This window comes from Centropristis striata, chromosome 20 (genome assembly GCF_030273125.1).
Source record: "Centropristis striata isolate RG_2023a ecotype Rhode Island chromosome 20, C.striata_1.0, whole genome shotgun sequence".
NCBI lineage: Eukaryota > Metazoa > Chordata > Actinopteri > Perciformes > Serranidae > Centropristis > Centropristis striata.
In genome coordinates, this window is record NC_081536.1 from 7,010,902 (window position 1) to 7,029,585 (window position 18,684).

The window sequence follows — 18,684 nt, forward strand, 5'->3', positions numbered from 1 at the left end:
AAGTTCAGTCTGAATGATTAAATATGAAAATGAGTAATATTTCTGATTGGGTTCCAGCAGAATCACTACCTCTCTCTCTGTCTGAGACACGTGTTGCATACAAACCTTAAAATCCACTTCTGTGTTTCTTCTAAAGGGCTCTCACTTTTTCCATGGGTAATTTCTGAAAGGGCAAGCGTGGTAAATTAGATATATCAAAATGAAGATGAAAGCACACATGTGCTTGCGCCACTCAGTGCATTTCCTTCCATCCTGTGATTTCTCATACAGCCATAAGTGATGGAAATAGGTCTGTTTCTGAGGAGACTGCAGCTCCCACCGGCACACTGTTTATAATTAAGTGTGATTTTCAACGTCAGGATCAGACCACAGGAAACAGAATGAGGCTGGCTATTTCCTGTTGTCTCTTCTCTGTGTGCTCTGTTTTCATTTGTGCCTTGCTTCTTTTACTGGTTTGACTAAGAAATATGCAGATTTCCAGATAGGAAGACTTGCAATTAAATGATTTAAAAAGCTTATTAATTCCACAGGAATTCCCTCCCTATTTAATTGCTCAGTTGAATTTATTCAACAGTTGAGTAAAGAGCTGGGTGAATTTGAATGAGCTCCTAAAGTCGAATAAAAAGGCCACTCGCAGACAACGGGGAGTTCAGTGTCCAGTTTTGCTCCGTATAAAAACACCTCTCAGGAGAGATGACTTCACTGACTCGATGACCAGAACTGACACGCAGTTGCTCACACATAACAAAGGTGTCAGTTTCAGAGCAGCAGACAGGAATCTCTGAGGATGTGAAATGCACGAATACCATTAAAAAAAAAAATCACAATTTGCATTCATTAGTGGTGTCTGTGACGCCGGCTGAAGCGGTGCGAGAGGAAAACCTGCAACACGATCTATGATTCTCCCATGGTTCACAGAGTTTGTACATGTACCTGTCAGACAACAGAACAACTCAGCAGGGAATCAAATAAACAAATCCAGATCTCAGACCTAAAACCCCTGATACACACACTCCTAAAACTCTGTCATATTCAGTAAGGAAATATTATTCATAAATCCAGAGAAACATGTGAATAAGGAGTGGAACATCACTCGCATTTGCATGTCATTTTCACTTCTTTTTTTCATCTGTCTTTCTTTAATTGTTTAGACTCCTGTGTGTATGAACAAACATGATAACACATGGAAAATCCTTAGAATGAATGAATTGGTTTTGGAAGAAAACCAATCCACCTCACTGGCACATTTTTACATCATTATATTGATTCAATGTAGACAACATTTCATGCTGCATGAACAAAAACTGCCAAGAGACTATTGGCCATTTGCCAAACTGTTCTCCCAAACAGCAATTGTCCAATCACAGCTTAGCAACCGTAACTAGGCATGGCAGGTCTCTGAAGCTTTCTACATATGTGAAGTGAAGTGGTTTGGATGGAGCTGCAGGGATGCTGACATTTTAGCATTAGCATCAGTCTTTTATATGGTAATTCTATATAGTAATTTATGATGTAAGCAGCCATCAAGTGCATATTAAGTGAATGTTGAATAAGTGAAAATTATGTGAATGTCCAGTCAGTGTTGATAGTAAATGTAGGTGACTAAAGCAATATATTCCACAGCTATATTGGCTGAGAAGGCTGAGTTTGCAGCTATCCAGCGCCATCATTGGACATGTGGAGGCAAGGAAGAACTGCAGGCTGCTTCAGCTTAAGCCAGGAGGCATGCCCTTTAAAACAGAACTTCCTTGTTTTCTTCACTAGTATTACAAACTGCAATGGCATCCCAAAATATGTGTGCAGAGGATGTTATGGATAAGGACACATTTTGGCTGTGTTGTTGTTGTGTTGGCTCGAATATCCAGCCATATTTATTTGAGTATCAGTCCAAAGAAATGCAGCAGAGAGATGAAGAGAGGCTGCAGCGGGGGCTGTAGCGGGGAGGACATGTCCAGCTTTTGCTCAAACTGCCCTTCCATGCCAACCTAAACACAATCATTCTGCTACAATGAGCAGTTCTGCTGTAATGAGCTGACAGTTTTTGTTCGATGCTGTCTCTGACATCAACCCCAGAGAGACGGAGCATTTCTGTGCATGAAAGTTTTACTTTTAGGATCTTATTCAGGATCCTCAAGATAAACTGGAAAAGACAACCAAGAACATCAAGGCAATTTTTGTCCTTTTTTTGCTAACTTAATGATCTGAATCTTGCACGCAATGTACCCTAGTACATGCAGGCACGGAGGGCACAGCTTCACCAGCAGGTCTCAGTATAGCACACACAGGAATGTATTTCTTCATTTACCATCAAAACTGATTGGACATATGCAAGAAATTTGGCAATATTCCAAATATATTAGGTCAATTGTAAGCATAAAAAAATTATAATTAATAGTCTTAAAGCTACTAAGCCCACGTTAGGTCAATTAGTGAGCTAGCTGATAAAATCTGCTAATGAGAGTGGTGAGTTCAGTCTGCCTTTGTCTGACTATCTGAAATCTATTGACCCATTGTTTCGAACATTTTTAATGAATTTCGAGTGGTATTGTGTCACTGACATTACAAAGGGACAGACTGGACTGTATTGAAAAAATACGTGAATTTAGCTAATTAGAATAATATATAGCAATACTGTATAATAGCATTGTGCAATAGCATAGCAGCCACATTGCAGAGACAAAGGACCTCACACTGCATGGTGCTTGGTTTTACATCAGGAAACATCTCACCCTGCTATATCTGCCTGCTGAAAACCATCTGGGTTTTTCTACGTGGCCATTTTATGAGCAGAGCTGCCATGCGGGGCACAGTATGGCGCAAGCACAGATTCAATTATGAGGTGGGGGTGTTTGGCAGGAAGGTGTGTGTGCCAGGCTCTGTCTGTATGCTGCCTGAGGCTGATAGATGTGGAGACTTCTGGCCTGGCAAGTGGTTTGCGACCTGTCAGTAATGTGAGAAAGACCCATTGTACTGCTGGAAAAACCCTGAGCACTCAGCTGTGTTTACAACCCAGAGCGCGGGACTGCAGGCACGCCTCCGAGGATCCCTCAGCACCCCCTGCTCCAAAAACACAGGGCACCGAATCAGATGGAGACAAAGCAACATCATCCCATTTCCCCCTGCCATGTCCTCTGTGAGGCTGCCTCCCAATTAGCCACACCACCGCTGCCGAGGCGAGATAACAATAGAAGCCCATGTATCCCCTAAAGACCTCACTAGAGGACCTTTATTACCGTATTGATATCTCCTACATGTCACCACTGCCCTCACTTGCCTGGCAGCACGCCCGCACATTTTATATGAGGGGAAATAACCAGAGGGGCTGTAACTCAATACATGAAGAAAACAGCAGGACACAACATTAGGCTGAATGGTACATGCTGTAATTAGTGTGATGCTGTAAGGAATAAATATAAAATATGATACAGCAGGTTCAAGCTGCACAGTAAATTAAAAAACTGATTAATGGGTGAAAGTACAAAAATTGTACCACCCAGTGGAATGAAGATACATAAAGTAAAACAACACATAATCAGCGGGAGAAAAAACAGCAGTTGCAAATACTTATGTGTCCACTGATCCTTCAATATTTCCTACATGCATATGACACAATTTAACTATTGTGACAGATGTATTTTAAAATACAGAACATCTCTCCAAGCATGCATACAGTGCTTTAAAACAAGGAGGAAAAAATAACCAAAATATTGCATTTTCCACACACACAAAAAAACAATAATAAAGTGTTCAAGTTAGCTCACATTCTGTAGCACCACAAATGAGTTATTTCATGGACAGAATTACACGTAACTGAAGTCCAATCGTACAGAAAACACGCAAAAGTGCCAAGCTGACCTTAAAAAAAATTAAGCATACATTTTAGTTTATGTGCAAGAATGTTACCAGTAAAAGATTGTCCGCTTGGTCCTCGGGCAAAATTCAAACAGGTTGTTGTGGTGAGCGATTAGTGATTTTTCAGCTTCAGTCAGGCTTGCAGGGAATGTACTGTTTTACACATTGATTTTTATAGCAAGACCGTGTAACTTTTGAAAGAAAAAATGACATATAATTGCTCTTACAAACTTAAACTTTAACCTTTCATTATTCCTGATTGCCAGCAGGGGACAACTCCACCACTTGCAAAACAAAAAAAAATTATGATTATTTCGAAATAATCAGGACAGAGACTTAGATTTGCATATCCATGGCATTGTGTACATTTAAAAAGCCGTGAACTTGCCTGTTTCAACTCAGAACGTTGGCCCTTTCACACTGTTCAGTTCATTATAGTTAATTGTAAGTCACTTAAAAATGTCTTGTTCAGCATTCTGTTGCAATAAAAGACACTTTAAGGAGTCACCTGTTATTTTTTTCAGCAAGTACATTTTGTTTTGCACTAGCCCAAATCAGCATTCCAATAAATATCACATTTAAGGTGAATTACCGGTGCACCTTGCTAACAAAGCTAGCTAACATTCCAAATATGGTCACTTCTGTCTCCAAAAAACCAACGTGGCAACGGCCAAAACGCCCAATTCAAGACTTCAAATCGGTAGTCCACAAACCAATAACTGATGTCACGGTGGCTTAGCCACTTCTATTATACAGTATATGTTGCTAATGTTAGCTAATATTAGCAAACACTGAATAGATAGAGCCACAATTTACTGTTGTTCAGCAAAAGTTACACAGTCTTGCTTTAAGGCTGATCAATTCTCATGGCAGCAAACCAGAGCAACTGAAAAACCCTTTATATTCAAATAACCACATTAGTAATGTTTTTACAGTAAATTTTAAATATTAAACTGAATATCATCTAGTTGCTCATGAAAACATGTATCCAAAAACATTTTCATTGAAAAAATAATCACTATTTGGGCTTGTTGGCCAAAGGCACTCTTTAGCTGGTTACACTTAGGCTGGCAAGGTCTGAGGAACTTCTGAAATTTGCATTAAAGTGTCAAATATTATCAAAATCCTTCATGTTTTCCTATTTCTAAATGGATGAAATGATACACAGACTCTCCAAGGCTTTGTACTGGAAACTTTCAGCAGTACCACAGAGGCTGGTTGTGAAGCCCTTTGAGTGAGGCTTTACAGTAAATGGATTTGGGGTCACTCCTACTGCAAAGCTGAGGTCAGGCTCTCAGAGAGCCAGTCTGTGTGAGTGGTCATAAAACATGACGAGCATCCATTTCAAATGCCCCAGCTGTCACTGAAATACTGATCCTCTTCTTCCTGCTCTTCCTCTTCCTCTTCTTCTTCTTCTTCGTCTTCCTCAGTCCCATTTTTCATGAGGTCATCATCTTGTAACTCATCCACTTCCTCCACCTCTTCTTCTTCCTCTTTGAGCTGTGCGAGCATGGTTTGTAAAGTGGCTTTTACTTCCTGAACCTCCTTTTCCAACGACTGTGCAACGTGAGTTAAGGAAGAATATGGCAGACACAAACTGAGAGTCACATATTACATATATTATTATTATTATTATATTATTATATATTATTATAACATTACATATTATTAGTATTAACAATTTATATTGTAAATTGTTAATACTTTTTTATATTTCTTACTTGTTTATTTGTTAATATCTTTCTTATATTTCTAGTTTATACTGCTGTTTACTATTTATTGTTATTTGCTATCCACTTTGCTGCTGTAACTCTGGAAATTTCTCCTTTGTGGGACTAATAAAGGAAATCTTACTTAACATGCATAGTTATTGATAGGGGAAATCAACATTGAACACTCTTGGAATAAAGGTTTTTGTGATCGTTTTTAAAACGGAGTACTGTGGAAGTTTTTTCCTCGTCAAGTAACTTAGACTCACTACTTTTTGTCAATGGAGGCTGGTGGCTTTAAAGAGAGCATAGATAATGGCTTCAGTTGTCTGTTGAAAAGGTCTGTCTGACAGCAAGGTAACATGGTGAAAATATTCTAAACATAGCTTACACTTAAAATGATATGGCCTAAATTCATGTAGCTGATCCCCCATCCATCCCCATGGGTAAGTACCTCGTACAACCCCACTTCAAAAACCCTATTCCTTCAACATGTAAATAAAAAGCATGCCAGAAGAGGAATATCTGGGCAATTGTGACACTTGTGGCGCTTGATGGTTAATAGTTATAGCAGAGGACAGCCATAACCTGATGAAGTCATCAATCTCCAATTTGGCCAGCAAACGGATTACTGGGACAGATCATCAAGTCATACCCAATTTAACCCCATCCAATTCACTATTCATGAGCTCATCTCGTCTAGTGGGGCTGGGTGGCAGCGCGGGGGCCCAAGCAAACAGACTGCCCAGCTAAATTATTCATAAACCATCAATGAAACGGGATAGAGGCTGTCATCAGTGTGGGGATTGTTTAACCTGCTTAGAAACTCAAATTAATCGTGTGAGTGTCCATCTTAAGTGGCAAATCAAAGGGATGGCTTTGATGGCAGATGGGGCCTGATGGCTCGTTTTACTGTCTGAATGGACACAGATTGTCATCATTCATAATTAACCAGCTAAAAAGAGCTTTACATCAATACTGCCGCCGGTTCGACTAAGGCAACATGGTCCAAGTGAGACAATGAAGTTCAGAATCATCTTAAAGCTATTTAAAACTAACAACATCCTTTTGCTGTTTTTTTCCCAATTCCAGTCTCTGTGGTTGTCCATTCACCTCCTTATATTGAGAGAAGGAACTCAATTACGACCCTTAGAGACTGGAGGTTTGATCTTCTTGTCACTATGGCAACAGTAGCGTCATCCCGAGTCCACTCTCGGTTCAATTTTTGCAACCCAACAACAATATTGTCCTGCATCTTCAGTGTCCTCTAGTGTCCACAGTGCTTTTGCTTTGACTTCAAAAGCCTGGGATGAGTGGCATGTAAGGACACAGCAACTGAGACGTGGAGAGAAGCAGGCCAATCTGTCTATCTCCAACTGCCAGGCTGCACTCATATCATGCAAACAGTGGAGGAGCCTGTACTGACCCCTGACAGCCCGGCGGGGGACTTGAATCTCTAATCAGATGTGGAAAAAAGTCCGGCCACATTTCAACAGAGAGTGAAGGACACGCTGCGCAACACAGCTTTTAGAGGTCCTGGAATAAAATAAATATTTTCCTCAGATTAGGAAAGTATTTCTGGCAGCCCGTGTTTGAAGAGAAACGAGGTTTGGCACTTAATAAATAAATTAAGAAAGAAAGAAACAACAACAAACAACAGGTTATGTGGCAAAATGTCTTCTTCTCAATGCAGAAATATCACCTTTTCTATCTGTCTTAATAAGCCCACAGTGTAGAGGGGAAAAGTGGAGCGAGAAAAACACACTAATCTATTTCCAATCAGCTTTCTAATTAGCGCAGAAAATGATGTATTGTGACCTGTAATCAGCTTCAACAGTTTCATTTGAGTCATTATCATGGATATTGTAATTTCCTCCGAGCCACATCCAGCAAGTGGAAGTGAGCAGACGGAGGGGAAGGGGAAGGGGAGGAGAGGAGGCGCGAGGAGAGAAAGGGAGGGTCAGCAGGAGGACGGACATTAAGATATGACTGGAGCAGAGTCATTACAGTGACATTCCTCTATCTGTCGAGGCGCTGCCCCTGTCGGCTGACTTTAATCTCAGCCCGTAGTGACTGGCAGCCTGCATCAAGCGCCCTCTAATAACCTCGCCTGGACTTTTACCATTTCATTTTCCAGGTGGCACGTCCAGCCTGTCAAGAAAAAAATCCTCTGATCCCGGTTTATCTTCAATTCCCTCCCTGAATGGACCCATAATGTCAGATAAGACAGGTTGATTTTTCCTCAAAAGGTAAAGTCTCAGAACATCAGTCAGCCTAAAGCCAGTTTGGATGTGTACTTTCGAGAGCTGGAAGGTCTCCAGGAAACTAGGTCTTTGAGATGGATGGACGGAGACAGGAACAAACCCACAGATAGTACACAGTCAGTTTATATGATGTATGCATATTTAGAGAGCAGTGAAAGGATATGGGTGAGGGCCTGATCCCGGTTCAGTATGGCCGTCTGCAATTCATCTTCCAAGGTCATTAGTCTGTCACTGATCAGCTCGCAGCGCTCTGTCAGGTCTGCAACCTCGCTGCACCCGTCCTGGCAAGGAAGAGAGATGAAATGAACGGCAAGGAAAGGAGGGGAGGTTTAAAACTTGAAACTGCAATGGTTTGGATACAGTATGGGTCTGACATTGAAAAGGAATAAACACAAAAGCCTAAAACAACAAAGGAAAGGAAATAATGAGGGTTTTAAAATAGGAATAGTGAAAAGTTAAGAGTAATCAGGGAAACAAGGTTGGAGACTTTCCTCCTGTATTTAAGAAATAAAACATTAGTATAACATTTTGTAGGTATCTTGAATATAATATAATATATAATATATATATATATATATATATATATAATATTTTGTGATACCAAAAACACAATGTAACAATAGTTAGAAAGAACATGCTGTTAATTAATGCTGCAAGTTAAGAAGGTGGATCACAAAAAGGTACACCAGTGAATTAGTATTTCACCTCCATAAACCTAACTATATTCTGACTTTTAGTCTCTAGTACCGATCAAGCTCCAAGAACACTGAATCCTTCAATTCCCATTATGCAACTGGTTACTTTCATTGGCCCCTCCCTGCTTGGTAAACACCCACATCATTCAAATCCAGCACCTTTCTTTTGTGCTCCAATACTTTATGTTTCTTTCTGTTTTATAAAAATGTTGAGTCTCAAACACATTATCAGGGTTATTCGTTCACAACTGTTTTCACATCAGGTTGTGCTTGTTGTGACCAGTAAACTGAATATCATGTTTGAAATCACCCATATCATAACAATCCAGAATATGTTATGACCATGCCTATAATCATTGTTAATGCCACTATAGGGAAAATAATGACACGTTATAAAGCATTATAGCTGTTAGTATGTCATTTGCTTCGACTAACTCTCCTTCAGTGGTGGAATGTAACTAAGTACATTTATTCAAATACTGTACTTAAATAAAGTACAAGTACCTCAAAATTGTGCTTGAGTATTTCCATTTTATGTATCTTTATACTTCTATTCCACTACATTTTGAGACAAATACTGTATTTCTTACTCCACTACATTTAGCTGAAAGCTTTAGTTACTTTTCAGGTCGAGATTTAACATAAAAACATGATAAATTTAAAGCGATAAGACATTTTTTGGACATTAAACCTCATAACAGTATATGAACAAATCTATAATAACGATATGAGTGGGGCCTCTCTATACAACAAGTACTTTTGTTTCTTTAAGTACATTTTTATGCGGATACTTTTGTATGGACTTTTACTTGTATTGGAGTATTTTGCAGTGTGGTATTAGTACTTTTACTTCAGTAGGGGATCTAAATACTTTTACACCACTGCTCTGCTCTCATCCTCCACTCAGCCCATGCAATCTACTCATTACCCTAACCTGGTTTTGCCTGTTTTGACCCTGCGTGCCTGTTTTCAGACAATCAAAGATTACCTGACTGCCCCTTTTTGGATTTGTTTGCCTGGATTGGACTCTGCCCGTTTGTTCAGTAAACTATACTTTTCTTGCACTTACTGCCTCATTGCTGTGCCTTTGGGTCCTAACAACAAGAGTAATGATATGTTATGATACAGTATCTTGTGATTCAATATAAGGCTCATTAGTCTTCACAGCTACACAAATAACAAAAATTCACAACATGTGCCTTGGAATATCTTGCAGGAAAGTAATCAAAGCCATAATATACTTATAATTAACTTTATGTTAAACGTCGCTACAGAGTTATCATCTGTAAAATGGATAGCTCAATTTAGGAAACATGATTACACAACAATGACGTCTAATTCCTTTAGTTTACACAATTCAATATCACCCTGCATTAGAGGAAAGCATCACCAGACTAATGGACTGAAACACGATGACAAAGTTAGCAAACTAAAACCTGTGACTATGTTTTCTAGTGTGTATAACTTTTATATTGCCATATTTAATGACTGGTTTCATAAAAGCAATGCGTAACTAAATGCTGTGCCATGCCATGATTCTATTACAGCTAAGGGGCTGACGCAAAGCAGCTTAAGTATATATATATATATATGACTGATTAGAGGTAGTGTATGGAGCCCTACTTCAGTTATAATGATGGCTGTTTACAAGTATGAAAAGTACACAATCAATCTTTTTCAGCATTTCTTGACTCTCTTTAATTAAAGTTCTAATAATGTTAAATTGTGCTCTTGTAACGATGAGTCAGAACTCAACGTAGGTCTCTTCAAAAATTTTCCCACCAATCATTTCATCTCTTTCAAACTAAAAGCTTAACCAGACAGTCAGAAGTGGAGAATAACTGGGCAGACAAAAGACACAAGGCTGCCAAAATTTCTTTTTGGGAAAATGCCAAGGTCATAATTTACACAAGACACACCAGGGGGGCCGGTGTGCACAACATGCAGCGGTGCATCTGCACACATCACCTGAGGATGCTGCCAGGCTGAGTGTGCGTTGCAGGATAGTGGTGATGTCAGGGTGGTGGTGGTGGTGGTGGTGGTGCAGAGTGCACTAGGGCACGCAGAGAGCAGAGCTGGCCATAATTAGAACATGTCCCTTTGCAGACATTGTGTCCTAGTTTCTTCACACTTATCAAGCAAAGAGAACACAAAAGCACGCGCACGAGTGCACACACGCACTTCAAGCAAATAGACACATACGAGTGCACGCACACTCATTGTTCTCATCACATAACACGTAGAAAGTCTAATCTGACTCATAGCTGCAGGTAGAAAATACCAACTCCCTGTAGCTCAGAGGTGTCAACACAATCACTGGAAAGTCGTGTCTCTGGTCTCTGTCCTTGAATAGCACTCCTACTCCGGATGATGTAATACCCCAAAAGAAATGTACAACAACAACAGGCCTGAGGCACGATGATATGTACAAGTCCTCCCTGATAAAATTAAAGACTTAAGTAGGACTTAAAGGCAGGACAGCCCACAGGACAAAAGCTTTAAAGAAAACATGGTGTTTCTGTGTGTGAGGTACTTAAATGAGCAAACAGTCTGTCCTCAGGTTTCATCTTATGTGTTGAGATCTCTGTCCTCCTATACCAAGAGGCAAGACAGTCAACTTATAGATTGACAGAGCTGTTTGTTTACCAAGGTTATAGGAGCTCCTCTAGCAGATAAGAGCTGTGTGTTTGTTCAGCTGATTGATTCTATACTTTACTGCCTCCAGTCAGCATTTGTAAAGTCAATATAACCACAGGATAGGAGAGGAAAGCTCACTGTGCAGAATGACACGGTTAAAAACATCCCTTAGTACACAAACCTTTTAAACAACTATTCAAAAGAAGCTATTTTGCTCCCGCTGGCAATCAAAACAGTACAAATTACTTTCTCCGCTACACCTGCTTTTGACAAACAAGAAAACACGGGAAATGAGATTTCAACAGCACGTCAATTTGTATAATAGAATCCCGGGCATACATGTATTGGCGTGTTGATTCCTGATGCACATTAGTGCTAATGTTATTAAGCCAAAAGTAAACAAAGCAGTCTGCAGGAGCATGAAGAGATTATTCACAAATTCAATATTCAGACTTATGTATGCACTGGTATGGTTATTTAAGCAATAATGAGTGAGAGACAGCAGGTAATTGTGCATGTTCCCACGGGTGCTGTTAGGCCCGGCGCTTTGTGTCGAGCGGGCGATACAAAGCAGTGATATTGCACTGGTATTACATTCAAGGTCGTGATTGCTTGTACAAACAATAAAGTAGCTGAATTCATTTTAACTCAAAAAGTAATTAACTAGCCTGTGATTAATTGGTGTCTTTGTCATTAGCGACGCCCTGCTCGTAAGTTACTCTGTCCACACTTAAAAATCAGCGTCCAAGACCGTCTACAAGGACATTTTACAAATATGTGCAGTGACAGTATGAGGTGGTACCGTCTGTAGCTGTGTCCCAATTCTGTACTACACACTTATTCAAAGCAGGCTTAGAGGAATGGTGTTTTTCACAGTGGAAAAGTTAACTATACTCAAAAAAGTAGGTGTGCAGAATAAATAACTTGTACTTTCTTTTATGTTTTCCCAAGGTCTCCTTGAAGTGTTACAACCACCTGCATTTGTTTCTCATGTTCCAATTCCATACTGCAGACTAGGGCTGTCATGGTTTGAGCATTTTTTACAGAGCCATTACAGTGCATGGGTTATGGTTAGGTGCACGCAACTGCATACAAAATACGCAATATGCATATAATGTGACAAAAGGTCACCAGCGAGTAACACTCGGAAACTTTAAGGTGTATGCCATGCACGCACAGGTTGCAAAAAAAAAAAAAAGTATATTGCGACAGCCATAAACCACAACAAGCTCAAGCCTTCGTAACTGGAGTCCACAAACCAATGTGTGACGTCAAGGTGACAAAAACCACTGTAATTATACAGTCTATGGGTGGGTCTGCATTGCTCCACAGTTGCAGAGAATGTAAATGAAAACACATCCAACATGCTAGTGCACATTACTCTGCATCACCCAGATTGGCTGCTTAAAATGTTCAAATATAACCAAGGTAAAACTAATTGAAACATTCCTCATAATTCACATTTTCTGTTTTAATAATCTATTGATTTAGTATTTTTAATTTCAAGTCAATTTCAGTGAATAGCCTGCTGTGACCTGCCAGTGTTCAAACTGTGTAATACAGAAGTGTTTAAAAAGTTTCTTGTTTTTATTAGGAAAATAGTTTAACAAATTTGCCAGTGGGCTAAATGCAACCTCAGTCCCCAGAGAGAGGGTTTCATCTGTCTTTGACACTTGGTGGACTGTCTGTTTCAAATAAATAATAAAAAATAAAAAACCGATCTAAACCTAAAGCATTTGGGGTAGGGGGTTTCTAGCTGTACTGAACATAATTGTGACTCCCAAACTGCATTAACCAACAGACCTTTCTGTACCGTTACACCCCTACTACATACTGAACCTGGTCTCACAGGAATCCATGAAATATCCACAGATTCGCTTAACTCAAAATCTGTGGAATAGCCACGGAATCACTCAAATTTCCGTGAAACTGACACGGATTTCGCTACAATGCAAGTTAATGACAGTCATATCCCAACCTGGTATTTTTTCCTATTGGTTCGTTCCCAAGTCATGTGACTTTCAAGGTTCCGGCTGTCAGAAGGAAAAACATGGCGGACATTTCTCTCATTTTTAGGGAAAAAAATCAATATTTTGACTTAATTTCTGCATAAAAATGGATTTTGATCACATTTCTAGCAAGAAATATATGTTTTATTTTCTAAATATTCACTCAGTGAATGTACATAATCACTTTGTATGTTGGAATAGCCACGGGATATGACTGTCATTAACTTGCATTGTAGAGAAATCCGTGTCAGTTTCACGGAAATTTGAGTGATTCCGTGGCTATACCACGGATTTTGAGTTAAGCGAATCCATGGCTATTTCACGGATTCCTGTGAGACCATGTTGACATACTAATTGTAAACTTCTCTATCAGTCTTTTATAGTGCATATTTTTAGTAGATAGTACGGGAGAAAATCTATTTTATACTAACAGGAAATGATACAATACATGCACCTTTAGACATCGATCAAACTGAAACTTTACTTAATGTCACTGACAATTCAACTCCACAAAGAGAAAACAACATTTTTTATACAAAAACTTAGTGTTGTATTTACAACCTTTTGGTTTTTGTCCGACCACCATTCACAGTTTGCTTTAATATTTGGCATTCATTGTGAGACAATAGTGTTCATTAACAGAACACTCGTAAAATCAGCAAATTGGCAGTTTGGAGCATTTTGTCACTTTTCAAGTGTGAAGCTGAATTAGGATGCATCTTCTATTTTAGGGTGTTCTGTTGGTGTTCTATCCCACAATGCACGATTATCCACTATTATTTACAACTTTTGTAAAATTATCTAACTTTGTCTTTGTGAAGTTTGATTGGCAGTGACATTCTAAAGTTGCAGTTTGATTTATGTAACATAACCTGTAAGTTATACTGCAAAAACAAAACAATATCTACAAAGCTTAAATCTTCTCTTCTAACTGGTGATCATTTCATGACATCATGACATACAAATCGAATCAACATTTCTATTAAATAAAATCTCTATTCTTGTTTGGTGCTGTGGGTCAGTTTGAAGAGGGGGATGAAAGGACCTTGAGAGGATAAAAGAACAATTAGTAGAGATTACAAGAAAATAGAGTAGTGCTAAAACACACACTTTAACACACACACACCAATCAATCTCCATTGTGGCAGCTTGGCAGCGGCTAAGTGGAAATCATTTACTTAAAGTCATTATGGAAAGGAGAAAGAGGTCAGACACTCTGCAAGGCAGAGAATCCCGCTTCTCCACAGCGCTATCACAACACCATCAAGACAAAGACACAATATATTCAACAGCCGTCATTTCATTTGACTCAGTGATGCATCATACTTTATCCAGATTCAGGCCTTTGACGTCAGCTAGGGTTTCAAATATTCAAAGTGATTCAAAGTTCACGTATAAAAGTCACTGTCGTATATACACCCTGTCCAACCTAGAGTTATGGTTAAAAAAGTTTTATAATAAAAACGGTGGTAGATTTACCATCATAATTCTTGATAAACATTTCTAATCAATGAGTGTGAGGGGTAATCACACTTGCCTCTCAGTGTGGATCTGTGATCAGCTCAGTGCAGTGTCAGGTGTGTGTGTGTGTGTGTGTGTGTGTGTGTGTGTGTGTGTGTGTGTGTTCCAGTGCTCTGTTTGACTCATTGTCTCACCTTCAGAGGCAATGAGAGCATCTCCTCCATTTTCAAGTATTTAGTGATTATTCCTAGTGTTTACTTGTGTCTTCTAATGTGTTGGTTCTTTGCCCTGGGCCATTATTAAACCCAGCTCATTGTGTTATTTAAAGGCTTCCTTGGCAGCCATGTTTGTGTTTTTGTTTATCTTCTGCTCCCTGAGTTTGTTTTTTAAGTCAGCTGCTTAGTCTCCCTCCTTACCCAAGCCTGTATTGAAAAGAGCTTGTTATATCTTTTCATACTGCCTTATTTAGATATTTCCCCCTCTCCCATCCAATCGCTTGCAGTATTTGTGGTTATCCCTCTTGGATAACTTTAAGTTAAGTCTGCAACTGTGTTCCATACCTCACCACCCTGACAATGATTTAAGGCAGAGCTAGAGGAAAGCTTAAAGTTAGCATTACCCTTTAGACATTTGATCTTTGTTGACCCCATGACTTCCAACCTGAGCTAACCAGCCAGTTGAAAGGCCAATCCTAGCGTCAGAGGGCCGGTCTTGTTTCTAAATGCAGTGGGATCCATAATAAGGCACAAGAGTGCCATCTGCTAGCTGTTTACTGTAAACCTGTGTCAAAAAGGACAGCTAAACTAACACAAAACACTACACATTAAATATAAATTAAAAACAGGAGATTTAGTATATAGTAAGCCACAGTGGAGTGGAAAATTAAGAACATTTGTTCTTGTTGCACTATAACGATACCCAAAACTCAGGACCCTTTATTTATGGTTGCAGTTCTTTTGTTAGTTTGTCCTGTAAATTGTTGACATTTATTTAAAGTTCAATATTTTATTAATTACCTCAGACATTGTGATTTCCTTTATTTGTTAAAGAAAAATACTACTGTTTTATTGTTTTTCAATAAAATAAGATTCAAACATTAAAGGTGTATGATGTGAGTTATAAAAAAATCCGTATCGTCCAAAATCGGAATCGGCAGGTCAGGCTTTTTAAAAATCGATGATCGGTGATCGGCCAGAAAATTGCAATCGGTGCACCCTTAATTTCTGATGATGAATGATTGACAGACAATCGATTATTGGACCAGTGATGGAAAGGCAACCAACAGCAACCACAGCTATACTATCCTCCAAAATGGAGAGAATTCCAACTATGAAAGCAGGATAAGACATGCCTACACCTACACACATTATCAGACTCACATCAGTGTATTCTGGTACAGGCATCGTTTTACCATGTGGTTTACCAGGTGTGAATGAATATAAATGTATGAATTTAAAGCAAGAAGGTGCTGAAAGGAGAATACATGCTCAGCAAATCCCTCCTTTGTATACAGAAAGGTCTTTTGTGCAAACTCAGTCAGTCAGCGACACCAACCGTCGCTCCTCATGTAGATCAGTATCGATCCGACAGCCAGGAAGGCAGCAGAGGTCATGTTTAAGTTAAGGTCAACTAATGGATTCCCAGTAAGCCCAGCATCAATGCAACTGACACTTTAATTACACTGAAAACATTCCAGCACACAGTGACAGTGTTCGCATTACCAACCTCTGGATGATTGTCCTCCATGCAGAACAGAAACTCCTCCAATTTCTGCAACAACAGAGAAACATTTGTTGAGGCCACACAGTCATAAACCTGCTCATGAATTATTGAAAATGCAATTATGTTGGCTGTGTACTGTATGTGTGCAGCATCATCATAATGAGGAGAGGTTGTAATTATTCATCACCAAAACTGACAGGGAGAAAATAGATTAACTGGCTCATCTGTACTGCAGGTTCCCTTTGTTGGTATTCAAAGTGTGTAATTGTACATTCTTCACTAAGGAAGGAGATAATTACTGTACCTATTGGAGGCTAACATATTGTTTGTGGCTTTAGGGTAAGTAAGTACATAAGAAGGCAGAGCAACAACAAATAATCAGCAAAGTTTTAATTATTGTTGTTTAATCACAAATCGTGTAACTTCATGCTCTCGTCGCTTTGCTCTCCGGTAAACAATACAGCTCCTACAGTATCTGAGATCACATCGTTTAAACGCTGCAATTTTGAACCAGCCACAGGACTTAGATTGTCTTCACTCTCTCCAATTACATTCATCTCACAGCAACGTGTAATCTGTCACATGCGGTTGTCTAGGTGCAGACTGCGAAGGGTTTTCTGGCACCCAACTGAGAAAATACTCTTCTATTGTCTGTAGCTGTGAGATAAAAACACCCACATCTACCTCATTAGCAGGACATTTTCCATACATTTTTCTTCAAATATTCAGAGTAGAAACCTTACTTTACGTATGCAGAATGATACTAAATGGCTGAGAATATGAGGACGTATTGTAATTTTAAATTAAAAACCGCTTTAGGACAAAAATTGTCCACTCAGTGTGCAGTATCCATCTTTTTTTTTCTTAGGACAAAAACATGTTAGCTGGTTAGTTGAAGCATCAATGTGTTGTCATTCATGTTAAATGTTGCAAAGAGCATTTGCAATACAGATGTGACCTACATTACTAATTATTTGTCATTTTATAATCCTTCAGGGCATCTTTGGTCCTCTGCTGCTGTTTTTCTTTAAATAGAAAAAACAGCTCAGCTTTTTTTTTAACTTTAACTATGAAACTCCCAAACCAAAAGCTGTACTTATTTAACACTAAAACTTGACTTGGTGTAATGGTGTCGCGTGTAAAAGTAAAAACCCATTAAATTTTAGAGTGAATCATGGGGCGAATACTAAGATAATTTTTCACTTCCATTGACATTGGGAGATGGGGCATTTGTGCTGCATTTATAACATGTCAGAATAATCAGACAAATGAGCTGGGGGGGGGGGGCTATGATTGTCTTGTTTAACTATTCACATCTTCTTTGTCGTATCCATGTTGTTTCCACATTTCAGCTAAAAGCTTGTGAACACACCGAAGTCAAAAAAACATGTTACCCTGTTAAATGGGATCATTCAAGAAGCACATGAACGCACCATTGGCCTTGGCGGAGGGCTGTGCTCTCAGAGTGTCAATCTAGTTTACAGGTTTTATTGTTTTATTGCCTTCCTGTGTTTTATTTCTATCTCTCATATTCTAACCATACCTGTTCTTCATATCTCCTGCCTCTTTTGTTTGTTATTCATATGAGGCATTTGTTTTCACATGCAATATTTGCACTTGTTAAGTTGCCTGTTTTTATTCTTGTTTCTTCACATTATTGGAAAGCAACCTGAGTTAATGATAAAGTTGTATTATTTGTATAAAATGTGTTTTTGCTCCTCTGTCCATGAAGTCATTGATACGTTTTATTGTATCTTTTATTGTATCTAAATTTAGTAACACCTACTTATGTTCTGAAATATTCAAGAATTAATACTAAAATCTAAACTTATAGAATGTGATTTTTTTCAGCCATGTGATAAACATCTTTCTTTACTGACTTTTAGTTTTTCTAGCTTTAGAGGACACAGAAAAGAGTGCACAGGACGCAGACAAAAGAGAGAAATGGTTGTCTGTCTCACCTTCCAGTTCTTGGAGAAATGTTAGGAGGGGCCGGGCTTTAGGAGGAGAAAGAAAAGCAGAGAGAAACAAAGGGAAAGCAGAAAATAGATCATGCAGTTTGTAAAATGCAGTCAGGCAGTGCAGGGAAAGAAGACATTAGTGCAAAGTGTACATTTATGGTTGCACAGAGCGAGACGGGGAGAGAAGGTTAAAGGATGCAACAGTAGGAGAATTAAATATGATAATGGAAATCCACAACTTCCAAGTTTAATACATGCAAGTGGGAATTCTGCCAACAGCGGTAAAGATCATTGATAAATATTTGCTTCCAGTGCAGTAAATCCATACTGAAAAGAGTACATTTGAAATTCAAAGTATCTACTATGGTAAAAAA

The 18,684-nt window shown here is 39.0% G+C and overlaps 1 protein-coding gene across 1 annotated transcript in view; it reads right to left on the reverse strand.

The window, feature by feature from the left end:
- Positions 1 to 3,361: 3,361 nt before the first annotated feature.
- The window catches only part of disc1 (DISC1 scaffold protein), a 54,093-nt gene continuing 38,770 nt past the window's right edge, over positions 3,362 to 18,684 (reverse strand). The window contains exons 12-14 of the mRNA XM_059359185.1: positions 16,353 to 16,397; positions 7,989 to 8,106; positions 3,362 to 5,411 (exon numbers count right to left, since the gene is read on the reverse strand). Of these exons, the coding sequence (XP_059215168.1) occupies positions 5,197 to 5,411; positions 7,989 to 8,106; positions 16,353 to 16,397 (378 nt within the window). The 3' untranslated portion in view covers positions 3,362 to 5,196. The remainder of the gene's footprint in view (positions 5,412 to 7,988; positions 8,107 to 16,352; positions 16,398 to 18,684) is intronic.